This window comes from Diadema setosum, chromosome 19 (assembly GCF_964275005.1).
Source record: "Diadema setosum chromosome 19, eeDiaSeto1, whole genome shotgun sequence".
In the NCBI taxonomy this organism is placed as follows: domain Eukaryota; kingdom Metazoa; phylum Echinodermata; class Echinoidea; order Diadematoida; family Diadematidae; genus Diadema; species Diadema setosum.
Window position 1 is genome coordinate 30,596,317 of NC_092703.1, and position 27,365 is coordinate 30,623,681.

General features: G+C 39.9%; 2 protein-coding genes across 3 annotated transcripts; both read right to left on the reverse strand.

Annotated features, from left to right (window-relative positions):
* On the reverse strand, positions 1–6,605 carry LOC140242417 (myophilin-like). The gene is made up of 4 exons (XM_072322154.1): positions 6,592–6,605; positions 2,796–2,862; positions 1,905–2,042; positions 1–1,268 (listed from the first exon to the last, which is right to left on the reverse strand). The coding sequence occupies exons 1-4, from the start codon at positions 6,603–6,605 to the stop codon at positions 1,074–1,076; spliced, it is 414 nt and encodes a 137-aa protein (XP_072178255.1). The 3' UTR covers positions 1–1,073.
* LOC140242600 (myophilin-like) lies at positions 6,542–26,941 on the reverse strand. 2 transcript variants are annotated; one of them, XM_072322351.1, is made up of 5 exons: positions 26,688–26,941; positions 13,199–13,314; positions 11,920–11,989; positions 8,216–8,353; positions 6,542–7,850 (listed from the first exon to the last, which is right to left on the reverse strand). In XM_072322351.1, the coding sequence occupies exons 1-5, from the start codon at positions 26,736–26,738 to the stop codon at positions 7,656–7,658; spliced, it is 570 nt and encodes a 189-aa protein (XP_072178452.1). In that variant the 5' UTR covers positions 26,739–26,941; the 3' UTR covers positions 6,542–7,655. The 2 variants fall into 2 exon arrangements, with proteins under 2 accessions (XP_072178452.1, XP_072178453.1); XM_072322352.1 differs by lacking the exon at positions 11,920–11,989 and adding an exon at positions 10,372–10,438 and having other exon boundaries at positions 26,688–26,926.
* Between the last annotated feature and the right edge of the window lie 424 nt (positions 26,942–27,365).

Genomic DNA, 27,365 nt, shown 5'->3' on the forward strand with positions numbered 1-27,365 from the left:
GCATGCTCCCTCCCATCTCTCGCTATCACTGAGCTGATGAACAACAGCAAAAGGCCACAGAATGTTCAATTTCGATGTAATTTGTGCAAACGATAGTCATTACCTCTGTCATCAGTGTACCGTGCTGTAGTTCAACCCATTTTGTTACATTCCTTAGCTTTATTCTGGGGGTGACAGTAGAAACTCGGACCATTTTTAAAAAACGACAAGTTTTTCGAAGAGTAAAGTTATAGAACACACGAACCGTGCCAATGAGTAAAGTTTGAAGATGGAGATTCAAAGTGAATTAACATTACGGCCTATCTCGTCTTCGATGAGACCTTACGGATGGATGTTTCTTTTTTGATGGCGCTGGGATCTTTAGTACTACCAAAATATGTCACACTTTTAGCTCATGAAACAATGTTGTAAATCGTCATACGTTACCATGGTTACTATTACGAAATAGTAGTAGTATGGCATGGTTACATAACATCATGTAAGCAAAGAAAAATAATCCTGCCCAAAAACCAAAAAACAAAACTAAGAATATCAAAAGCTTGGATAATGCAAACTACATTGGAATACCTCAATGGAGAGGCAAAAGGTATGTAGAAATAAGATTACAAATCATGTTCGCCCTAAGATAAAACCCGAAGTACTTTTTTTTTTCTCCTGCCTTAGATGAATGGTGCTCCTTCTCCGTTTTTTACAACCATGCACTTAGGTAAAATAATGACTAAATACAACGCGATAAATGTGTGTTTTTTCCTCTCACGTCTGCGCCGATGGCCACAGGGGGAATCCTTCGTTTCTCTAGCTCCATGTCCGTCAAGACGTTGATGGTAAGAAATATTTAACAAGCAAATTTGTCAAAAAATCAGAAAAAAAAACCCAAAATAGTCAGAACTAATGATATCTGCGAATTGTCATGTGAAAATTTTCTCAAGCAGAAGAAAATATGGATGATAAGTCACTTTGCTTTCCCCAGCTACACTGTGTCCCAGCACTCCTTCCCTGTCAACCACCGAGGTCGCAGACGATGATCAGCGTGTCGTTCCGCCTGTCGTCGTCGTCTTGGTCGACGTCGCTGTTTATTTGAAGTCCTGGTGGACCTGGCGGGGTCTGCCGAAGTCGCCGCCGGCCTGTGAGGCGCCCTTGTTGGAACCCATCTGGAGACCGATCATGTGTTTGCCGGCGTCGAGCTGGTCTTGGGTGAACTCTCGGACGTTCCCTTCCGACTGCTTGGGTCCGAGGATGGGGCCGTTGTAGTCGGGCTGTGATTGGGCCTGATGATAGACACGGAGTTCACATGTAGTTCAGGGCGATGTTGAAGGAAGAAAGGGGGGGGGGGGTAGAGAAATTATGTTTATTAATAGGGAAGACAAAAATGCAAGCAATTAGTCATTAGGCTTTTTATAGCAACATGCTCCCCGTCACACGGACGCTGACAGCACAGAACATTGGTAGTAAAGTATGCCATATACAGCTCGCGAGAGTCATTTTCATACAAAAAAAAAATAATAATCGCATTAAAGATGTTTAAACACGTGTGGCAAAATGAATCTAGAAAAAAATTAGCATTTGTATTGAAGATTTTATTGCAGAATCAATGTAGATTGATAGATTGATAACTTATGCACAAAATGTCTTCGCTCATTGTATTATTTTGTAATGTGTGAAAATTGGGTCCCTCCGTTTTTCACACAATGCATACTGATAATTATTTCAATTTCGTTACCTCAGCAACCATTTTGTAATGTATTCCTACTGTAAGTTTTCAATTATTGTTTTCTTTGTACAAATTTACATGCATTATTTTTGTGTCACTGAAGAAAATGAGATTTATGTTTATATGTTATTCTAGTTTGAAAATCGAAATAAATTTGAACTGAACTGAACTGAAGATGACGTCGTATACTTACATAGCGGGCAAGGGCGATGATACACTGGGTGAACTGTGGCAGGTTCTTGGTTTCGAAAAGGTCGTTGACCTGGAAGACTTCCTGGTCCTTGAGCCCGAATGTCTTGCATCCTTGGATGAAGGACTCGAGGTTCGCCCTCTGACCGCAGTCACGTGAACGCGAGAAAGAAGAAGAAGAAGAAGGAGAGGAAGAAGAAGAAAAAGAAGAAAAAGAAGAAGAAAGAAAGACAGAAAGAAAGAAAAATTCAATTTTCAGTTCATATGATTTTATTTCCAAGATTACAAAGTAATACAAGGTAATAAATATAACGCTCACATGAGTAAAGAAAGTAAGAACACAAAGAAGAAGAAGAAAAATAAGAGGAGGAGGAGGATGAGGAGGATAATGAGAAGATTGTGAATTAGCATTACAACGTGATGGTACGGAAATCATAGAACCGCAAATTGATAATAACATATGATGAACACTTAGCCACAAGAGGGTACTCGATAAGGGTTCACGAGTCATACAGCCCACGAGTCATAAAGCCCACGAGTCATGCAGCCCATGAGTTTGACACTAAGAAACGAGGCCCATGGGACCGGCACATTGAGCCTCGTACTGTAATGTCGAATATGGGTTGTTTTACCTAGTGTCAAACTTTTAGGCCTTATTTACCTAGCGTCGAACTCATGGGCTGTATGATTCGTGGGCTGTATGACTCATGGACAATTTTTCATTGTTAAACTCATGGGTTGTATGACTCGTGGGTGTCGGTTTCGTGTAAAAGAAAAGTGCAATATAGTATACATGATTCAAGTCGTTGTTACAACTTTAAACGATAATGACGACGAAAATACATGTCCTGAGAAGTAAAGGTGTACAGAGAAAAAATTCAGTCTCCTCCTCTACCTGTTTGAATACTGCGGATGATGTTTCGATCTTCCTTACGGCTCCTTCACAGAATTTGTTGACGAGTCTAAAGTGGAATAAAAGCAGTCAAAACAACAACGTTTCAAGGATAGGGTCCAAATCAGAGTTTAACTGGTTGAACTACATTTGAACTACTAAATTATCATACATTCCGTCCAATTCCGATGTTCCGGTGAGTAAAGGAAGTACTGACAGGTGTATATTGAAGACGTCACAGTGGATACAAGAGACGTCATAATAAAAGGAAGAAGACTTCTGTCTTCTCATGGTCATGCTGATTTTTTTTTCCCTGCCCATATAATATAGTATAACTATCATAGATGCGGTTAATAACAGTCACAACGATCAGAAAGCAATCGTCAGGAGTGGCTGCATGGTATAGTACTCATGGCCGGCGCCGCGTTTTCAAAAGAGGCTGGTGCCACTTCCGGCTTTCACCAGCTAACAAGCAACAAACAAACAAACAAACAAACGATCATATATGCTGTAAAAAAGTCATAACGATCAGCAAGCAATCGTCAGGCGTGGCTGGGAGTACTTATTTACGATTGGAAATCGGACAGGTCGACTGAGGGCCACCGCACACTATACGACTTTCGGTCGCACGACTAAGCGACCTTGGATCTGAAATAAACAAGCGTGTTTATTCTAAGACTGATGTGTTTTATTTCGGATCCATAGTCTGTCAGTCGTGCGACCGAGAGCAGCATAGTGTGCGGGAGCTTCACATGCGTACTGGAGTCCTTCGGGAAACTTCCCAAAGGAACCTTGTCCCTACAAAGACATGATGCACAAACATAATTGTCTTCTGACACTAACCACTAGATATCCTGTACTCTTACAGTTTTATGACAACCAGCCTTCTAACGGAAAGTCGTCAGAAGTCGATTGTAAATTGACGAATGGCAGTCACCAGCAGGCGAATTAAGTACACCTTTTTGATTTTAGAAGAACAAATAAATCTCATTTCTTCTGAAATGGATGACGGCAAACATGAATGCATGGACGACCGTATCAACATTTCGGATTTTGTGAACAGTGATAGATTTGGATGTAATGCCGTGACAGCTATGTGGCCACGATTCTGTGAAAGATATGAAAAAGGTACGACATATGAACACGAAGTTTGAATGAACGCTGCATGATTCTTTCATTTTTAAATAGATCACACAGTGAAAATGAAGTTTGTTGCACCAACATGCACCTTGGGAATGCGTCATTAGTGGATAAAACGTTGACTTGAAATTCATATGTCATGATAATCTATCTATCGCTGGCATTTTCACCTTCAAAAACTTTTTCCAAGAAAATAAAATTTAATGTGCAAGTTGAAAAGTAACTTGATAGAATAATCATGCAAACCCAGTATTGAAGATAAAGGGAAATGAATAGGACTTACACCTGCTAAGATCTGATTCTATCGAGAAAAAAACAATGAAAGACAAACAAACCACGAAGGACAACCGATGAAAAGAGATGAAAAGAAGAGGGCAGTCACAACGATGAATAGCTGGGTCATGTTTCGCAGAGACGATGTAGATGAAGAAGTGGAAGGGGGCGTGGCTTGATCCGTATAGGCGTGATCCGCGGACCTCTCGTTGTTCAGGAACAGTCCAGGGGAGGGACTTTCATCGGCGTGCCGTCAGGGGGGCGTGTCGGAAGAGTGGTAGTTATGCTTGTCGCATGACATGAGTCTTAGATGGCGTAAATTCTAAACCTGCGTGACCTTTGACCCAACTTTCATGCCATCCATGTACGTGTATTCATGTGAAACGCCAAGTTTTCGTGAGAAACACTAAAAAAATGATTGCTTTCAATGATTTTCATAACAGTGATATTACTCAGATTTCGTGGATGATTTTTGCGTTTAATGCGATGGATGCATGTCTTCGCTCATGTCAAAATGACTAAATTGAAGATGGGTGACATTTCTCTAAGTGACAAGCAGCAATTTCTTTGACAAGTGGATCTCCCTTCCTCTCCCTCCTCTCTGAGCTCCATCTCCATCTTTCTTTCTCTCTCTCTCTCTCTCTCTCTCACTCTGTCTGTACCTTGTGAGGAAATCACACAAAAGTGAATCTATGGCAAATATGCTATACAGTGCACTCCCGTCGGTTACTACAAACTAAAAATGCGGGCCGTATCATATAATCCGCGCTTTTTTTTTTCGTGTTTTTGTTCGGTTATAACGAAATTTCGATATAAATGAAAGAAAACTGTCGGTCCCGAGGACTTCGTTGTAACGGGAGTCCACTGTAATTTGTGATAAAGTAAAAAGAACATACTTGCATGACTGGAAAATTGATCGCATGATGAGACATGACTGCGCTTATGGCCGGTGACTAATGAAAATCTTTAAAAAAAAAAGGATGTCAGAATTGTCATTGGTGGTTTTTTTTTTTCTAACAGACAGATCAGAGTGCTACAGGCAATGCAGTAACATGCAAATGATGTTCAACCAGTCTTACGATTCTTTGACATTGCTGTATCATTGCAGTCACACGTCATGCCCGTGATTCATTTTATAAGAACAGCAACAGCATCAAAACGATAAATTTACTGAGACCTACGACACAAGAGAATCTTTCAGAGCAGACTGAATTTGTTGTGGTGGTGATCAAGTCAGCACCATGGACAGTACGTGTAGCGCGTGGGCGCGCGAAAAGGCCGTCTCTTTTCATCTCCGTCGAGCAATAATATTAGCGTAAGTCCCATAGCTTGCAAATTTTAGTGTGTTCTACGTAGGCCTATGTATTAATTTCTTTTGTGTGAATACACAACTTCTTCGCTCTCAGTCTCGTTCTCATTTTCACACGATATAACCTTCACAGGGTTGCTGTCAAAGTACTGATGTCAAAACTATGTGCTGCCATGAATGCAATTAATACATGTGTATTTCATTAGATGAATGTGTGAGTGTGTGTGTATGTGTGTGTGGGTTTGTGGGACACTCAAAGAAAGCATTGTGAATTTTTGATTTCCAAGTGCCGAAATGCTCCATGCTAAAGGCACTCTTCCTTTTGTGGACGATGTACAGTAATACCAAATTGACTGCTGTTTCCTTATTGTTTGAACTGAAGTGAATAAATACACGTGCTATGTGAAAAAAAAAAATGTGATTTCAGTCTTATGAGACACTAACATGACGAGATGACTCAATTCTTAAGACATGCAATTATTATGCTATCATACATCGATGATATAAAATAATATGTCGAACTCTACTGACTGAGTGGCAAACTTAAGCTTCTAGAGAATCAACAGTTAAGCATACAAAGGTTTTGAAAAGCTATCAAGACATTTATAAACACACATGTCCGTTTCCCAACACCATTTATCTTTGGAAAAGTGTCTATTGTGATAAGCAGATCATTCATGTGTATTTTTGCTTATTTGAAGCATTTTAAGATCAGTTTCAAACACATCATTATTTTATATTCAAGTAGCTTCTTTTTACACAATATCAGAGATTTTGATTACTGTAGAAATAATGCATTCATATACCGCAGATTTGTCAAACCTGTAATACGTCGAGAATTTCACCCGGCAAGTTTGCAAGAAAAGTAAAAAATGTAATTCTGAGTTTCCCTTATAATTTAACTGCAGGTGCTTGTGTGTGAGCGTGTGTGTGTGTTTGGGCGTGTGGTGTGTTTATCATTTTTCTTTCTTTCTTTTTTGACAATTTGACACGAAGTACGTCACAAAGAAGGGCATACACTGCTTGATTTGATCTAAACACTTTATTCGCTTCTGCGCTATGCAGCTAGAAACTCACATAAAACCCGACATAGCCCGTTAGCACAAGGGAAGATTAAAAAGTAGTACTTTCAGGATCGGAAGACCATGTCAAAAAGGGGGGTAGAGATCATTCTAGAGTGAAAACAGATAGTCGACACAACCCTTCTCTATTTCTTTTTTCTTCTTCAGAACGTGCCCAGCAGGAAAGGAAAGAAAAATACCTTTACAAATATACATGCAAGTATATAAAATTATGAACAATGGAAATATTGCAAATTATAATCGTACATATTTTTTTTTTCTACCTCATAGCTTCCCTACATTCCTTTAACGGCAGAGTCAACCAAGCATAACCACAGACGCAACAAAGAAGAATAGACCATTCATGTGCGTATGCAGTCCCCCTTTTTTAAGAGTGTTCAATGTGCAACGAATGCAAATAGATTGTAATAGCATAAAGCGCATTTTATGATACATTATGTTCAGCATGATAGATTTATCCTCTTTGAAAAGTGTGTTTGCTTGTTTTATCGCTGTATCACTGTCCCCTAATTCCCGCAAAGATCACAATAAGTTGCAGAGAAATGTAGTATGCACATAAACATCCGAATCTAACGCAGTACAATATCAAAACATAGAATTCTTAACGAAAGAGCTACACTACGATGATTGAGATAAACATTATTCGACCGGTACTACACCTGCTTACAGACGTCTAATTAACTCGTAAAAGTAGGTGGAAAATTTTTTTATCCATATATTACAATTCTTAGCATTTTTTTCAAAGTCTTTGAACGATTAAACACCGTCAGATTGAGTAGCGTAAAGTATAATTGTATGGAACAATGTAAGCAGAATGCTTTTTTTTATTATAGCTTTGACTGTGTTACAAACGATATGAGCGTATGATATCGAAGGCAATGAAATGGTGGTAAATATAAACTTCTGAAAGGATAGTATATCACGCTATTGGTGAAATTCGTTCCCCCTCATTGGTTTTGCGTTCTTCTTCCTCTTTCTCTCCCCTATCTCTCCTTTATACATTCTTGCGATTACAAACGATGACGGACGAGTCGTGGTGTGCGTCGTCGACGTCGTCGTCTATTTGAATTCCTGGTGGACCTGGCGGGGTCTGCCGAAGTCGCCGCCGGCCTGTGAGGCGCCCTTGTTGGAACCCATCTGGAGACCGATCATGTGTTTGCCGGCGTCGAGCTGGTCTTGGGTGAACTCTCGGATGTTCTCTTCCGACTGTTTGGGTCCGAGGATGGGGCCGTTGTAGCCGGGTTGTGATTGGGCCTGTCATGAACACACACATACATACACGGATGACGTAATCTTGAACAGATTTTTCTAGAAATAGTAAAAGACATCTCTCCAAAATCTGTAAAATGACTAAATATTTTTTCGGAGAAATTTCCGCCTCAAAGTTGGTGAACTTAAGGGGAGATCAGACCGGTAGGAAGAAAAATAAAACTTCAGAGAAAATACTGAAATACTGTAAAATAAGAACGCTTTTAACTCCCTACGATGTCGTGCCCTGCACGAGAGGTTACAGTCCTCCATGTACACGCATTAAAACTCGGTACAACTTGTTCGTTTATTGCATTAAGTGTGACGTGTTAGGTGTAACGTGTAACGTGTAATGTGTAATGTGTACTCACATAGCGGGCAAGGGCGATGATACACTGGGTGAACTGTGGCAGGTTCTTGCTCTCGAAAAGGTCGTTGACCTGGAAGACTTCCTGGTCCTTGAGGCCGAAAACCTTACACCCGTTGATGAAAGCTTCTAAGTTTGCTCTCTGTTATGAACACATTGAGAAGAGATGGGGGACAGATGAAAATAAAACAACAACAGAAATTAACTAAATAAGAAAACCTTGAGCACATGAGCATGAAGTTCGAAGGCAATATCATAATTTGTATTTAGCTGTTAAGTATGCGATAAACATAATCATTTAGTTGAAAATTATTATCTGCATCCTATTAAACATTGGAAAATGAAGGCCATAACAACTTCTTCAGATAGTGGTTTGTTTATTTATCAATTTATCAATCTATTTATTTATTTATTCATTCATTCATTTATTCATTCTAGATTTGACTCACCATGTTATTGTGCTATACTCAGGAAAATGCTCTAAACAAAATCACTTTTCCTATAGTACATGTGTAGTGATGTTTAAGTCGGGAAGCCGATCAAAATTGCAAAACGGTACATGCATTTTGCGCGTTTGTGAAGAAATAAACATTTCCCTAAGTTTACGTTGCCGAACGATCTCAGGACAGAAAAGATCTGCTTGATGATTTATCTAAATTGTTATCATGGCATCTGAGAATAATAGATATGCTGACATCATTTACTATGTTTATTGATAAATCAAATTCATCCCAGTTTTACAATAACTTTAGATAAATCGGAGAGAGAACAGTTGTATGGTCTTGATCTAAATTCAAACATAATTTCGAAAATGTTTTACGAGACTTCTTAACAGCGTGTAAATTGAAACGGTGTTCTCTTAGTCAATTTTGATGAAAATATCTGCGGCTACAAGATTTAGAAATACTCCTAAATTCCTTTTCAGTTAATAAGTTTCGTTATTCCGATGGCTCGTTAATCCGAAAACGACCCCCCCCCCCCCACAAAGTTCGTAATGTGGAAGATTAATTTATTAGTAGGCACCCTCTATTCATTTTCGGATTAACGAACTTCCGGTATAACGCATAATCGGAATAAAGCCACAAAATGGTTGGATTCACGAATTTTTTCATTTTCGGATAAATGAACGTCTAGGTAAAGGGAACTTGTGTGTTTTAGGATAACACGTTTTATTTCATATTCGGAGTTAACGAACCTCCGGAATAACGAACATCATTTCTGAATTTTAGGTCCCATTCAATGAACCCTTCATCATTTCGCTTGTCTGATCTCACTCTATTCATTAAGGTCCAATATTTTAGTAACAGGAAGTCAGGTGCATGCAGGGAGTCAGGGTCAAGGGGCAATATTAGGCCAACATTATGGTACGCTTTCACATTTTTTTTTTTTGAGAGGGGGAATATCAAAAAGGAGAGGTGACTTGACAGAGAAGCATGCTATAACTAAAACAAAACGTACGTGTACTACCTAATGCTAGAGAAAAGTTGCAGAAACACGGAATGAAGGGTCTGATCGCAAATCAACATAACTCCATTCTTGTTAAGTTGAGCTATTTTGAATTTAAAGGGGATGGCTAGTATAACTGATCAGTGGGAATCAGTGGGAATGCTGGGGGATGATCTTCCAATTCTTGTGGGATTCATTTCAGAGTACATTATATATCTATTGTTGTGTGAAAATTATTTGCTTCAGAATGGTCTCATTAACGATCGCCCCGTCACTGTACAGGCATGCTAACCTGGAACCATTGAACTGCACATTACTTGAGTATGAGACCATTCTGAAGCAAATAATTTTCACACAACAATAGATATATAATGTACTCTTGAATGAATCCCACAAGGATTGGAACAATCATCCCCCAGCATTTCCACTGATTCCCACTTATCAGTTACTAGCCATCTCCTTTAAAGCTGCTAAAAAGCGAAGAAAATAATAAGAGCATATGGGATATTTTTAATCATAACTTCACAAATATCCCTTGTTATATGTTACAAGTGAGGTATCACAGGAAAGGTCTTCATTTGCTCTATGTGATGATAAGCTTACTTTAAAATGGTGCTTAGCCATTCTTTTTTTTGCGATCGAACTCTTGACTTATTACATTTGACGCAAAAAAAAAAAAAAAAAAAATCCGTTCGTAAATGTTAAGTGTCTTACCTGCTTGAAAACAGCACTGGAGGCCTCACACTTTTTCACAGCTCCGGGGCAGAATGTGTTAATGAGTCTAAATAAAGACATACAGACGTACGCATGTATGCATAGTGTGTGTACGGGTCAACACTATAATAGGGCAGAGGGGTAGGTTTGAGGTTGAGTACAGCTAATGTCTCGAGTTTTCTCGAAGACGGGGGGTGATGGGGGGGGGGGGGAGGAGCGTGGTTGCAGGACTAGGGGTAAAGTTTTCTGGTAATCAATAGATTCCGCGCCTTCCTTTCTTTGTTTCTCAAATAAATCTCTTTCTAAGCATATACCTACTTTGCACGTAAGAGGTATGTTATGTATTGTGTAACTCTAAACGTGTTTCTTTCATACTATGAATTAAAATCTAGATTGCGAAAACTTCAGTGCATCATTACAGAAAAATCATCATTTTGGTCCGCATATCGTGTTTTTTTTTTTTCGCTTTCTCATGAAAGGAGTGACAATAATCTGTAGTAATTTGGTATTGGTAAGGCCTTTGTACCCTTCAGATTCTTTTTTAACGAAAAAAAAAGGAATTTAATACTACAACTGTAAAATAGATGTCACATCTAGCAGCAGATCCTTTGAAAGTAATTTGCGGCTAGTGTCTACTTAAGTAAATAAAAAATAAAATTTGATGATTATGATAATGGAAATCTTTTTCTTTGATGATACATAGGGCCTAATGATGCAGTCGACTAAATAGCTATCTGTTCATTCTTTCGTAAAGTTGTTATCTCTTTGAAGAAGAATTATCCCTTTGATAGTGTTTTGTCACTGAAAGCACAAAAGTATTCGTAATGTATATCAAGATATTTTGTATTTAGGACAGGCTGAGTCTATTTCTAACGGAAAACTCTTAACATCCATGCAAGGATATTGTTGCTATCATTTTCATGATTATTATCACTAAATTGTTATCATCAAAACACCCTCATGGTAAACAACGGATAATTAAAAAAAACACAGGAAATGTGACAACTGGGTAAACATGACGAAAGATAAAAAAAAAACCACAACGGTACAAATGAATACAAAATAGAAGGGTAAAAACACGTGGGCATAGGACTCACTAAAGTTCTGTCATGACTATTGTCCCGAAGCTTGTGACAACATTATATTTCACTGATAGAATCGATGGTAATGTAATCATCAAAATTTTAAGGAACAAAAAGTAAAAATGGACTGATATTCATAATATTCAAGAAGTAAAAGACTATTTACCGGCACGATATACTTTCTGCGCGGTGCTTCTATGTGTGTTATTCCATGCATGCTGTGTAAAGGAAGGATCCGGTCAGCACAATATGGGTAGCAGAGCCTGCTTCCGGGCGTTAGTGCGGTTATACGAACAATTATTTATGAGTTGCCGAAGTGGACAAAGGGACACACAGACAATATTATTACAGCAAAAGCAGTCTACGCGTGGACTTTCACGGCTACTCTACGGTCTACGCACGCTGATTCTGCTTGAGTACGTCACACCGTTATACACTGAGCATGCATTGTGTCAATAACACTTACCCTTGCAAATGGATTTTTTGTGGCATTCTCGATTTTCGTCACTGCACCAGGTTTAAATTTGTTTACTAACCTGTGAAAAATAATTAAACGATCGATGCATGCCAACATATCAAATCAAAAGAGACATTGTGAACAACAAACACAAGAACGAACCATTAAAAAAAGAAAAAACAACAACCAAGAGCATAGAAAAGGCGAGCGTTATTTAATTGTTGAAAACCAATTCGGTTCACAGTCTCAAGAAGCGCAGAAGTGTTGAAAATATGATAAACATGCCATGACTTTTGCCCTCGTACTTTAAATGTGAAAATGTATTGTAAAGAGCAGTTAACACGTATATATGATTCGTCAGTTCATCAGTTTTCTTGACTATATGCCAAAAAATGGAATAGAAATTGCTTCTTTCACAAACACAAAATGTCACGTTCTCATCTCTTGTGACTTCGCACTTCCTCCATATTTGGGATAAACCAGCCTCACCTCAACGTCAATATGAGTAGATCTTGCAAAAGGTAGTAAATGTTTCCATAAAAATTTCGTGAAATCAAAGTTATCTCGAAACAACCTTATGCCGTCCTTTCTTTGAGCGGTTGAAGAAAGAACAAACAAACAGGTGATTAAACCCCAATTTTAACATGTTACTTTATGTTACACACGAGGCAAGATCAAAATCAAACGTGCATACATTCTGCATGCTTCAAACTGTTGTTAGTGTCACGAAGACCGTAACGAAAAATTCCATGAAAAGTGAGGATGAAAAAACAACGGCAAACAATCAGATCAGTGTTTGCATTTCGAAACGCAGCTTTCATTCAGTATGAGATGAAAATAAACATTTAGGCACATTTGGCTCTCCATAAGATTTTCTGTCACTATCGTGGTAAATTCACTGCAATCGTGAAAAATCTGATCGATCAAATCATGTGGCGATCGCAGGTTCGTCAATCTGTAACCTTGAACCTTGACGGGTGTCGTTTTGGTGAAAATGCATTTAAGGACGTATGATAGGAAAACAACTCTCATATTCGTTGGTATGGATGAATGACTTACAGTTTATAAGTGTATGAATACTCGTAAATGCTTTATGATGGTGGAATATGAAATTTCGGTACACCGAGAAACACGAGATTCACAGACAAACCTTGTAAATATGATTATGATACATTGAAACAATCTTGATAAGTAAACATCCGCCATAATTGCATTGTTCCATACACTATTATCATATCTATTATATCGAACTTGTAGACTTCGGACTTTGTTCACTGCAAAGACTTACTTGCACAGAATGACACCGTTCTTCAGATCGTCGTATGTGTTTACTTTTTCACCAGTGTGGAATTCGATGAACTCGCAGACCTGCTTTTCTAGTTCCGGGTCACGTTTGCTCTCGATCTGTCGGGGGAGGTCAAAGAAAGAAAAGAGCACCAATACAGTAAAAGTCATCAAAGGAAAAGTATTGTCACTAAAGCAAATATTGACTTCGTTAGTATTATTACCATTCCGATAACCATTGTTGCTTCTACATTCATCTCTCAGACGGAATACCTTTCAACTGATACATATGACAGAAACATCTGCATTATGAGCAGAAACTTATAGTAATGTTGTTGTTGTTTTTATAGGGGGTGTCGAAAGTTGTAAAGGTAAGGGGAAAATGATGTGATTACTTATTACATAATGGTTTCCGTAATAGTTTTTTTTTTCCTTACTTGAAGGGGGCATAGTCTGTCGTTCTGTCGAGTCCCTGGAATCATGGTTTGTTTATCATAGTTATCGTGGTTTTGTTTATGTTTTATCTGTTGTAACTAATCTCATGTATTATCTACTCGTGTATTGCATTTGCCTATTCATTTGTTTCGCATGTGTTTATTCTAAGCTATGATATAGATGAATTATTATTTGAGTGAATTTAAATAAATCACACTGAATTACAGATGACGGCCTACTTCTAAGTTATACATTATTACGGACCTTTATTTCTCATCTGCTTTACACCTTTTTCACTTCTATTTCCACCAGTACGCTACCAATTTTGATTTAATCGCTGAACCGCGACAGTCGTTCAAACCGTACGGTTCTGCCACATGCTAAGTGTGTACGACATCGACACTACACTGACGGGGACAACGGTGCTGAGAGACTTTTAACCACGTTAGAAACGTCAAGGGCTTCTGCTGGCCCCGGGGTGCTTGCCCGCAATTATGTCCTGTGTGGCTTTCCATAGGTTTGTGGTTGGTCACAGTTTTGCGTTGCAACCAACAAAGAGATTGTATACAATCTCTTGACTCAAGACACTTGGTAGCGGGCGCCATATTTAGTCATTTAAGCTCTTCGAAGAAGAAGATGTTTGGGGTTGGGCGGGGAGAGGGAAGGGTTAAAGGCTAGAGGGAAAGGATCGACAGGCACTTATACATGCATGAAAAATCAGACTACAATGGAGATGGTTGCTTACCCCCCCCCCCTCCCCCCTCCCCCCCCCCCTTTCCTTCTCCCTGCACCTTCCAGAGTCGAATCCAGGTCATGGAGAGTTTTAGTGTGGCCTCCAGTTGAAGGCAGAGTGCGTGAAAAGATGGTGACATTATCTTTAGATGTTCGTTCGTTTTCTTTCTATAGGAGAATATTAAAGTACTGTATCCACAGTCAACGTTTTCCCCTACAATATATATATATATATATATATGTATATATATATATATATATATATATATATATATATATATATATATATAATCCTACTTTCCCTTTTTCATGTTGATCTGGCACTAGGCCAACGAACGAAGGAATTTAAGCTCTCGATTACAATCTATATATGTACTAAGAATTGCTCTTTTCGGCAAATTAACAGAAGCGTGCAGAGTCAAAATCATGTTTTCTCATATCTATTCGGAATTCTCTTCTTTACAATCCAATCGCATCAAATCTTCTCCATTCTCATCTTATACTTATAGCTTTTTTCCTTTTTTTTTCTTTTATCATAAACGCTGTCTCTTCTTACTCCTGCGACCGAGACTTCCGTCAACCAAACACGCCACATGGAAACATGCGGGGTGACGTTCACTGCGACTGCCAACTGATTAGCCCTGCCCGTGTGGGATCGACGTGTTATGGCTGGCAGAGATTTCGACGGACTTCTAAAAATGGCAGTCGACGTCGGGGCAAACCGCGTGCTTGGCATTCCTCAGGCATTCGGGGTCATGGATGTCCTCTCGGGGGTGGGGTGGGGTGAGGGTGGGATGAGGGGCAAACAACGCGCAGAGTGGATGGTAATAGAATTGGAGGAGGAGGAGGAGGAGGTTGGAATGGGGAAGATGGTTTTCCTTGCTTCCACAGGAGAGGAAATTCTAGTGGAGGGCAGCTGAGGGGGGATGGTGAGATACCAGTATGGGGTGGGATGCGGAAAGACTGCCTGATGAGGGAGAAAGGGGAGGATATACTCCTTGACTTAACCGGTTGCCCGCCAGATATAATCATTCAGGGCGTGCTCCTCACAAACACTCCTCCACAACCACTTTTCCAGATGCGTCACTCTGCGTCTCCATTCCTATGGCAATGTTTACTTTTATGTCTGGGTCACTTTGGTCCAGAAAAAGTGTCTTGAAAAAAAGAAAAGAAAACGAGAGAAAAAAAAAAAAACTTCTGAGGGTCATGTACAATATCTCGGACGACGGCTTGTAAAAAAAAAAAAAGATAGCAAATAAAGTAAAGCAAAGCTACTTAGGAACTTCACTCAGACGGGACTTAAACTGACAAATAAAAATGCCTTTGTTCAGCTAGATGTTATCTTAGTATGTGATATGGCGACTGTAGTATCAGAACAGTAGAAACAATTTCCGTTGACTTGATCTTCAGAAGACCATTCAGTGTGCCATGACGTGCCTATCAACACCAGAGTGTTTTTACTGCAGAGATCACCATCATGTCGCCAAAAGATTGGCATCCTGAACATTTCTGCATATATCATATGTCATTGTATTGTAGACTAAATAGATGTGGAACTGGTAACTTCTACACATCTGCACAAAATCAAAAAGAGATTCACAACAAAATCGCCAATTTGAGAGCAGAGAGGAACTTTAGTCTTCAAAAATGTCCTGCCAATTAATGATCCATAATATATATATATACCAAAAAAAGGGGGGGGGGCGTTCACTTTGGATGCTTATATCAGCTGATACAACTGTAATATTCCGTATACACTCTGCGCAGTGCAGGCTATAATAATCATATCTAGTGTCAGGATCGGTATCATCTATACCTTTCATGATTGCCAGTATTGATGTGCTGCTAGAATAACGAGCTTATCACGGGACCGGGCATTGATCGTTGATATTGACCGGTAACCAGGAGGTCACGAACTCTTAGTACAAGTACTTAATGAGTAGTCGGGATAAGATGTCTAAATATCCTTCGGCAGTTCACAGCATGACGTCACAGATTTCGCGAGTGCGCGCTGCGTGCTGCATGCTGATACAACACCGGAGGCTACGGGACGCACGTTTTTACTCGCTTGCGCGCGCATTCCTACGTGCAGCAGTTATATTGTGTGCTTGTGTGGTGGTGGTGGTGGGGGGGGGGGGGGCTGGGTAGAGTCTACGTGGTGAAGATTGGGGTAATGGACTCATACTGATTCACCAACATTTTTTTTTTCAACAAAGTGACAACTCCAACGTGACATCGTTGGCAATGAATGGGGCCTATACCTTGGGATTTTATGGGCTGGACACCTTATCAGCAGAATGCCCCCTCGTACACACACATTGAACATTGAATGATGTATCTTATTCAAAGTACATGGCAGTGTAGGCCTACTTATTGCTTGATGCCTTTTTTCGGTACTTGGAGATTTAATGTCATAAATCAGGTATCAATCTTCAGATTCAAGTCTTATCTCATCAGAAAACCCAAACAGTAGGATATGGGCCCTATGTTTTTATGCAGAACTTAATTTCACATTACAATCAGAAAAAAAAACAAGCAAACATTAATCACACCCCTCCTCCACTTGTAAGGCAAACATATCATAAAAGTAGAGAAAATTAAGAGGGACAAATAGCGACAAACAAGGTGTATATACAACTCCTTCCAGGGTTATTTAATCAGAACAACGACACACCGTCTTTCTTTCTCTTTAATGTGCAATAATGATCGATGATTGCCAATGACAATATTATAGTGCTTAGCACAAAATTCTCGTTGACAAGGCGACGTGATTAAAGCCATAATTTGTTGTTCTGCCGGACGTAATTTTTATCATGACGAGGAAAATGAGTCTGTCGCTATGAGTTTATCTGTCCGTTTGTCGTTCCGTTATTTTTCTACCTCTTTTCCGAGGAAGGAAATCCGGACCACGCGAGGAATGTCCCTCCCCCTCCATCCCCTCCCTGGCCTCCCCCCCCCCCTTCCTCATCTGAGGCATTCCCTATAACAACTGATGTGCTCATTGCAGAATTCAAAACAGGGAGTTGGAATTTGGAAGGGACCTCTGGGTTAACCAGGATAAGATTGGTCCCATTTTCGGCGTTGTGCAGTCCCCAGCTAATGCACGCTCTGCCACAAAAACAGGATCGGGGTATGGTGGTATATAATATCCTCGTAACGCGTGTTAAAATTTGTCGATTTGGTTGCTTTTTTCTTAAGGCGTCGACCACAGTTTGAAAAATCACGTGCATATTTCTTTAATATGCAATCATTATACGTGTATAACTTTTTTAAGTAGTACGGTCATGTAATGAGTTAACTATTTTTGATCCCATTTCCACAATTTTTGTTGAATCCAGATCTACATATGTTGGTTTATATATAATAAAGAGAAACATTCTTTTTTTTATCTCAAGTTCTTTTTTCTGTGTATCTGTCTTTTTGGCTCAAACGTCTCTGCTGCGATTTAAAAACTAAATTCTTTCAGTGATCTAGGACTTAGTGCAGATAATCACATTCAATCCAATTCAAGTGAATTCATTGTAGGTCCTAGACTGCATGTTTTAGTACTCAAGGCAAGATTTAGATAAATTCCATATAGTGAAAGCATTTACCCCCCCCCCAAAAAAAAAGAAGCGTAAAAAGGGGTGCAGACGATTGTAGAGGAGGGTATACTTATATTTAGAAAAAAAAAACCCATGCTGTCCTGAATTCTTTTAGTGTTTTCTCTCGTCTTACCTTTCTAAGTTCAACTTACGGTTTAGTGTTTACTGAGAAAAGATATGATTCGTTTGAGGTATGCGGAAAATGTCCTATCATCTCCCTTTTCCCCCTTCACTACCTTCTCGCCGGTGAAACTGAAAGTTGCTTCAGACGTATAAGAATTACCCCCGAAATTACCAGACGATCGTCAAGCCATGGCCTATCCTCGCGCACCCGTATAAGGAGATGAAGAACCAGTCGTCTGCCGCAAAATATTTGTGACTTGGTACAGCACAGTTTGCTCCACTTTCTTTCATTCTTTGCTTGAACTTTCCCTCTTAGAAATCTTCTTTTCTTATCCGTCTGTTTCTCTGTGAAGAAATTTTGCCTCCATAAACGACAAAGTACTGAATTGTACAGCTAGTTAGTAGATGCTAATAGTTATAGATAAATGAAGAGAATAAAGCCATAAAAACAGCAGAAGTTTAAGACTACTTCATTAGTAGGCTTGACACATCGAGTCCAATAATGCCCATTTCCGGGGTTTGCTGTGATTCTTTATCGATAAGAGGTTTTTTTTTCCTTTTTAGTAAAATATTCATTTTGTAAGCGTTTCATTTACATTATAAATCCTCATTCATTCGAGTCTTTTGTCGTTCACATGTAAGTGTTTGTTTCTTTTGAGAATAATTGTTCACAAGCCTCTCAACTGTTAAAGTTGCAACTGTTTCTTAAAAGGACTATACATTGATTTTTAGAAGTTACACCAATTGGCCTTTTTCTTCTCAAAATCTTCTTTTTGAACATCACAGGCTCTTGTAAACATTATGGGAAGAATTCAAGGAAATCTATCTGATCTTACTTTGACGTAAAAGTGACGTGCAGTGAAAATTCAGTGTTGCCAATTTAATCATGAGAAGATGACGCTTTCTGCAAGGAAAAAAAAAAAACAATTCCCCAGACTGACTCGAGCGGTCAAAATAAGAGGTCAGTCACGTATTCAGATTTCAGTGATGTTCTCATCTCATTTAGAGTGGTGAAGAAACACATCCTTCATGGATGTTGAGTCACATCACCAACATCCCCTTCCCCTCCTTCTAATGTCATGTACGCCATTAATATGCATCAATAAAATTAATAACATCAATGCATTCACCGATGCAGTCATGTCAAACGTTGACATCAGTGCTTGAGGTTAGACTAACAAACGTCCATAGAGAAGGGACAGCCTTGTATAGTGTTTCCTTTACTTGACTGAAAAAGTTTTGTAATCATGAGGTGTTAGTTCGCAAAAAATATCAGAGTTAAATGTGGAAGTATTTCCCCAATACTAGTACACAGTTTCAGTTCAGTTGAACTGAACTGAACATAAATATCGCGCCAATTAATCCAGTTAAGGCTCCTGTCTCCCATCTTTTCCTCACGTTCAATGGCATCCAATTTGCATTGCGTTATTGTACAACCACAATTTGATACTTGTCGTCGAACGCACTTTCTTGAAAAAAAAAAATATATGCAGGATTCCGTAGACGACAGGCCGACGGGTATAAATTTATTGGAAGGCTAAGGGAAGAGATGATGTTATGTATTAAGTAAAAGTTTGTGTTGTACATTGCCAACATCGGAATATACAAGCATGTCCCATAAGCAGGTCTCTAGCTTGAGATATACTCCAGTCGACTTTCCAAAGAATGACGGTCTTCATAAAAATACATGGCTTCAGCAATCCCACGACCAAGACCCACGCTGCACCATGCATAATCATCGTTTACATGTATCGTATATTGTTATACAAGTTGAGAAAGGGGGAGGGGTTGTGGGAGAGATAGACATTATACCGCAGATAGTATTCATGATCATATAAAATGACAACTAAATACACAGAACGAATGTATACCACATAATCTCACCTTCATCATTCGATATCGCATGTCTCCGTAAGCAGGTCCCTTGTTTGCTTCGCCCATGTTTGATAACTATGTGGGTCTAGGTCTCCGTTCAAATAAAATCCAAATATAATAGGTATAACCAAGAAGATAGTAGAGCCGTCCCTTCGTGTCTAAAAGAGGAGCACTTTGAAAATATTCTGGCGAATCTTAACAGAAACAAGATATCTGCATCAACGACGGATAGATGTGACCCGTCTTTGTGCACACGTACAGCTCAGTCAACTTCGGAGGAGTATACTTAGTATGTTGGACCAGCGACAAAAAGTTATGCCCCGAAAAAAATGCGTCTCGATAAGTGAGTAAGCCAGTGACGTTAGCGAGAGTTCGAGATTCTGGGTCGGATTGGATCAAATTCTTCCCTCGGCGGTTGGTCAGACGGAGGTGTAAGAGGGGGCGAAGGCGAATGGGGGGCAAAATGAAGCCGATGTCTCGACGGCGGTGAGAAGTTGGTGCAAAATGTCGACTAGGGGAGGGAATTCCTCTGTTTTATATACTCCGAGTTACCCGCCTCACGGAGCCGATATCAGAGGGGCGAAGATTGGTGGTGGTAGATTACTTGGTCAGGCGGGGTGCGTTGTCCATTATGCCATTTCATACTCTAACCCCTTGATTAATTTGATGAGCTTTCCAGTTGGGTTGTTCTCTTTCCCTCCTTTCTCTCACCCTGCCTAGCATCTCCCTCCTCCTCCCCCTCTTAATTCGGACATTTATATGAATTCAAGGTCAGTCAATGTCAGTTACACGATGCATTCTTTGGAGGATGGGGGAGGGGGGGGGGACAGCAAAGGATCTGGAGACCCCCTCCGCGCATCTGAACAAACTTTGAACCACGGATGCGTCCAGAAGGAATGTCTTCTAAACAGCAGTTATGTCACAATATCAACAGGGGATCTTTTCTCTGCAGCCATTCATCGAATGCTTAGAATAACGAGCATTGTGATCACTCCGTTTTCTAAAAACAAACTTGTTTCTCTCTCATATATGATTTATATACTTCTTTGGTTGCGATGAGAAGAATGACTTACTTTAGACTCCCCACAATTTTCCCCATCTTCTTATAGTGACTTTATCCAAGTTTAAACTAATACCTTTCTCTCTAAGTGTACTAATTGGTTCATTTAAGTTTTGTTGGGAAATGTCTCCTTTTTTCCTTCCCTTTCTAATTCTACTTCTGCTTCTTACTCTAGTCTACTTCTTTTTCTTTTTCTTCATCTTCTTCCCTTTCTTCTTCATTTTCCTCTTCAAATTCTTCTTCTTCTCCCTCTTCTTCTACCTCTTCTTTTCCTCCTCCTCTCTCCTCCTCCTTCTTCTACTACATCTCCTATTCCTTCTTCTTCTCATCCTCCTCCTTCTTCTTCTACTTCTCATTCTCCTTCCTCTTCTACTTCTTCTTTTTCATTCTCCTCCACCTCTTCCTTTTCCTAATTCTCCTTCTCCTTCTTCTTCTTCTTCTTCTTCTTCTTCTTCTACTTCTTCTTTTTCATTCTCCTCCACCTCTTCCTTTTCCTAATTCTCCTTCTCCTTCTTCTTCTTCTTCTTCTTCTTCTTCTTCTACTGTTTCTTTTTCATTCTCCTCCACCTCTTCCTTTTCCTAATTCTCCTTCTCCTTCTTCTTCTTCTTCTTCTTCTTCTTCTTCTTCTTCTTCTACTTCTTCTTTTTCATTCTCCTCCACCTCTTCCTTTTCCTAATTCTCCTTCTCCTTCTTCTTCTCATTCTCCTTCTTCTTCTACTTCTTCTTTTTCATTCTCCTCCACCTCTTCCTTTTCCTAATTCTCCTTCTCCATCTTCTTCTTCTTCTTCTTCTCCTCCAACTCCTCCTCCTTCTTTCTCTTCTCCTTCTTTCTCGGGCATGAACCTACACGATGTAACTTCCGGCTTTGCCATTTTTCTACAAGTTATAAAATACTAAGTTGCTGGAATTAATGAAGAAATTTTACAAAGGCGTCATGACAATGGGGAGACGGAACTCAAAAAACGGACCTCAACGAACAGCATAATACATTATAGTTTACATCTTTCAGCCTCATCATGTAAGCCTCATTATGTAATTATCATTTTGTGTATCACAACGTTGTTAATTTCTAGGACCCCTCTGGAAAACAGCTGTGTTATGACATGCATTTTATGCATTATTTTGTATATGCAATGATTATATGTAATGTGACTTTTTAACGGAAAATAAATTCAAATCAAATCAAAATCATCATATCTATACAGTATACTTTCAAGTAGCCTACTTAGTAGAGCAGGTAATCATACCAAGGTATGAGAGAAAAATGCTCCTAGTCATTCTCCCCCCCCCCTCCTTTTGTGGGTCACTGAGGTATTACGATATGACATTATATAACTTTTGGACACTGTAATTACGAGGGGAATCTAAAGAAGATGTGATTCACCCATCGAATTCTAAAGTATGCAGATACTGACACGAAGTGGATCACATTTCATTTCGGGTTGCTTTTTTCCATAGTAAAATATAGGTTTCAACTGGTCGTGTCATCATTAACCTCATTATTACACTCTTCGCTCTCCATGCCCAAACGTGCGAAATTTCAGGGGTGAAAAGGACAGCTGCGAAATGGACAAAGGCTGACTTTAATTGTAACCTCATACCATTGACCTAGAGTAGCAACTACGAAAGAGGAGCAGCGATCTCGAGTGAAGTTAGATCCCCGAGGAACAAGGGCATGGCCCTGTTTAGAAATTCTTACGTTTCACCGCGCCCCGCTGCGTCGTGAGCAATCATTTTTTTTTTTTTTCGAACGAACGCCAGCTCCAACTTACGTTTGTTTGCCAACTTCATTATTCCATCTTTTTATTCGTGTGATTGCAACTCTGCGTCGATTGGTTTTCATGTTCTCATTCTAATGGAGTTTCAGGGTGCTCTTAGAGGTATGAAAAGAGGTGGCAGTTTAAATTTTTGTTTTGTTTTGTTTAAGGTGCAAATCATTTCAATAGGCCATATAAAATGAAAGCTTCAGAACAATCTACAGATTTTGGAAAATAATAACCAGAATGTATATACAATTGTATGTATGTATGCATGTTTGTATGTATATGTATGTTTGATATGTGTGTGTATTTTTAAATCAGTTCCAAATTTTATAACGCTGCCCAATACTTTGATTAATTTTTATCTTTAATGCTGTATGCAAAATTGAAGCAGAAAATCCTAATGTTTGTAAACAACCGATCATATAGGACGTACCATAGAAAAGACGAAATGTCACTCCATATCCTATAGACATGGCTCGACACTAACTTTTTTGTTTGGTGGCCCGATGTATGGGGCCACCAAAATCATAAATTTCTTATTTTTGGTGGCCCGAGAGAAAAATTTGGTGTCCCGAAAAAAAAACCCAATAAAAACATTAACAGTCCTTTTTTTTTAATGAGTCAAATATTTAAGATTTATGATAGTAAGAATTAGAAGTTGGACATATCTACTCATAAAACTTGCAACATTCACTCTCAGGCATTCATTCAGTCCTTTTCATCCATCCTTTGAACAAATTTAACTGCTATTTTTCGGCGCAAAAAGTTACGAATTTATTGACATATTTTTCAAAAAATTTTGGTGGCCCGAGGCGGGCCACCAAATTTGCCCGTTTTTGAAATTTGGTGGCCCGACTTTCATTTTTGGTGGCCCCGGGCCACGGGGCCACCGTTAGTGTCGAGCCCTGCTATAGAGCTTTATGTTTTGTTTATTCATAGCGTTACTGCGAGCGTATACCGATTCATTAAAATCAGTGTCTTTTTTTTTTAAAGTTTGTAGCTTACCCCGACGAGCGCGAATAGATAAACTTACAAGTTATATATTTTGTATGACTTTTTTTTTTTTATTTATAGCAGCGCTGTCCAATCAGAACCGAGATGATGGCTTTGGAGAAAAGAAATATACAAAGTTCCATCCAGCATTGGTAGAATGTTCAACAGCTGTCGTAAGAATGGCCCTGCCCCTTTTATGGAAACCAAACATTTAGGTTTAATACAGTAACACTGAATGTAATGACATTTGAAGAGAAAGATTAGGTTGTTATGCGCCACACACATACTCCCCATGGAACTAGGAGGACGCGCATGCGCAGTAAGCTTGAGATGGTTTCGCTGGCGTCGCCGCCTTGGGGACCAGCGAATTTACGGCTTTGCTTTCACGAGGGAAAACGAGGAATCAATTTCTGGACATACCGATGTCACTGTGCATTTACATCCAAAAACAGCTGGCGTAGGAGACGGTCAATGAATCCGAACACGATAGAGAGTGTGTGTGTGTGTGAGAGAGAGAGAGAGGGAGAGAGGGGGGGGGGGGGGGGACATGTTGACATAGTTGGACTGAAATGAAATGAAAAACGTTGGCCGTGATTGGCGTGAATCATTTTGATGCAGATAATTAATTGCGAATGTGATCATTAGCTTCCTTACTTCCTTCAAAGACAGATAGATAAATAGATAGATAATAGATAGATAGATAGATAGATAGATAGATAGATAGATAGATAGATACATGTAGATAGGGAGATAGATAGATAGATAGATAGATAGATAGATAGATAGATAGATAGATAAAGATATATATTGGAGAAAGAGTAATAGAATTTTCCTAATATCTTTTTTTTTTTTGTCTTACGGTGTGTTTTTACTTTGCAAATGATAAAATGAAATGAGGGAACAACGTAATGTGCCCGAGGGACAGAATTACCAACTGGTAGTCTTTTTCCCATGAATACCATGTGGAATATAAGTATGCTTGCACACACCCACAAACACACACACACGTGTACGCAAATAAATCAAGACGCGCGAACTAAACCTTAATGAAAAGAATGTTTTCCATTTGTCAAAAACCCTAGAAAAATATGACGTTGCTGAGACAACAAAATGTTTACAGAAGCTACAGTGAATATATTTAACCGTATGGACTCAAATTATAACAGAGAGGAATATCTACACAGCCCTGGTAGGCAACCTCCCTCATAAACTGACGTCAGAAGTACGGCGTGGCTGTTCAAAATAAATGATCAAATTAATCGCATTCCATCTGGTAAAACAACTCGAAGCCAGTTTGGTCGTGTTGGCGCTATGGCATAGTTTGACAACTCCGCCACAACCGCCCTATCTCCCCCTCCCTCCTCTCTCTCTCTGCATGTCGGTCTTTATTTCTGGGTATTTCTATCTCTCTGTCTATCTCTCTATCCTTGTAAACTGTCAGCGAAAGTTAGGTGGCGCTGTCGACAACAATGGCTGGGCTGGGTGTGTCCTGCCCTGCCTGCCTCCATCTATCGCTGTGCATTCTGGGAGAAGTAACTGAAACCATGAGAATGCGTATGGAATGCTTGGAGCGGAGGGGAGGATGGGGTGGGGGGAGGGATACCTTTCCCCCCCTTTGGCATCTGTTGCGCCACGACATGGGCAGAGAGTCAACGTCACCATCCTCCGACCATGTTAGCAATTATGGTAAGTTATGCGACGGTGTCACTGCCACGAGCGCGTTCGCTTCCAGACCAAACATACCGAACATCTTTTCCGAAAGCTCAACGGCAGCACCTCGACTGGAGGCTATTATAGAGATGAGTGAAACAATGTCTGCTGCCACCACGACCGGAAGTTCACTGAAGGGGTGCAAAGGAAATACCCCGTTCCTACTGTGCCATGAATTTTCAGTTTCGCATTGATGAAATCAAACTACAAACGTTTGCGATTACATAAGATAAACTTTTGCAGTATCTACATCATCTGTAGTACATGACAATCAAACAAAATAAACAAACAAAGATTAAAGTCGGGAGGGGTGGGGTAATTGTCCCGTGACGTGTTGATTGGGTGCGGTCATGTCCAGAGTTATTAACGTCATGTCAAGTGATTAACTTACAGTGTAGATTGCCTGTTGCTTGGAAAAACATCTACCTCGTCTACAGAACAGACACCTTCCTCTTTTGTTTCTTTTTTTTAACCTTTTGCTTTTGTTTCAATAAGCAAGGAAGAAAATGTGATAAGGAAGAGGTCAGTAATCACAAAGTCAGCTAAATATTCGGGTCTTTTCCTTTATCATAATAAACTTAATTGTGTGATGCGAGGGTTTGGATATCTGTGCTTGGCGTCGTGCACACAGTATAGAAGAATGAGAAGTTATTGAGTTTCGATATCCAGACAAAACTATTCAAAATCATTTTGTCTCTATCTGAGAAATAGCAAAATACAGTCTTTGCCTTCAACAAGATGAAAATAAAGAATGAAACCATAAATGATTAAATCAACGGGGTTATAATTGTCGAAATGGCAGCCACGTGCCATCGATTAAACTTTTGAGGAAAGAAGTCGAAGCAGCGTAAAAGGGTGACGTTTAGTCGCGTGGTCCCAAAGATTGGAAAAAAAAATGTCGGCTTTAGAGGCAAGATTGCGAATCAAGTTTAAGGTGTCATGTGGTTATCGCGAAAGCAGAAGTGGCTTATCACGTGATGCGAAAAAAAAACAACAAACAAAACAAAACAAAATGTGACTCGCGAGATCGCTCATGGTGAAGTCCGTGTGTAATTTGCATACCGCCCCCTCCCATTCTTCTCCTGGTGAGTGCGAAAAGGCCACTAAGATGGCCATAGCATAGAATATATCACTCTAATTAGTCCTGACCAATTAACGCTTTTTGCTTTGCCTTGCTTTGCTTAGCTTTGCCTGGAGATGGCGTCGCCGAGCCTTACCTTCATCGCCGTCTTGCGGGCATCGCCCATAGGTGCCGCCTGAACAGCCATTGTGGAAAGCTTCGTTTAATTCCTGAACGAGCTGTGGAAATGGAAGTGATGTGGGCAGGAGCACCAGCCTGGCGTGTATGGTTCCGATCAGCGACCGCGACAGAACTGACTCGCTCGATCACCAGGAAAAGACCGCCTCAAAACGCAAACAAGAGCCGGATGGGTGACAATATTTAAAGATTGTCTTTCGGGTGTGCGAACAAGACCTAGAGGGTGTAGATATGGGATTAGGATAGACAGTTGGTGTGCGCTGGTGTCCGTTGCTAGGAAGCGGGGCGACGTGATTGGATGGTTAAGGATGAGCATTTGTCGAAGAGCGCGCGCGCGGAGCGCAAGAAATCTTCGTTAATAGGTAAGAAGGGCGGAAAGAGGACGGGGCGGGTCACGATTTTGCGGGCGAGAGGATATCCGTGTAGGATATCTCATATCCTTGCAAGGAATTTCGACGTCTCGGAATGCAAAGACCTTTTAAGGGGCTACCAGAAGGCAATGAGATGGTGAAGCGATCAGTAAGGAGGAAGGGGGGGGGGTGGACGAAGGGTAAGCGGGCATTTGGAGCTAAATTTAGAACCAAAGGATGGCTGTTTAGCTCTTTCTCCTTTCTATGGTCCCCAAATAAAAACGTAT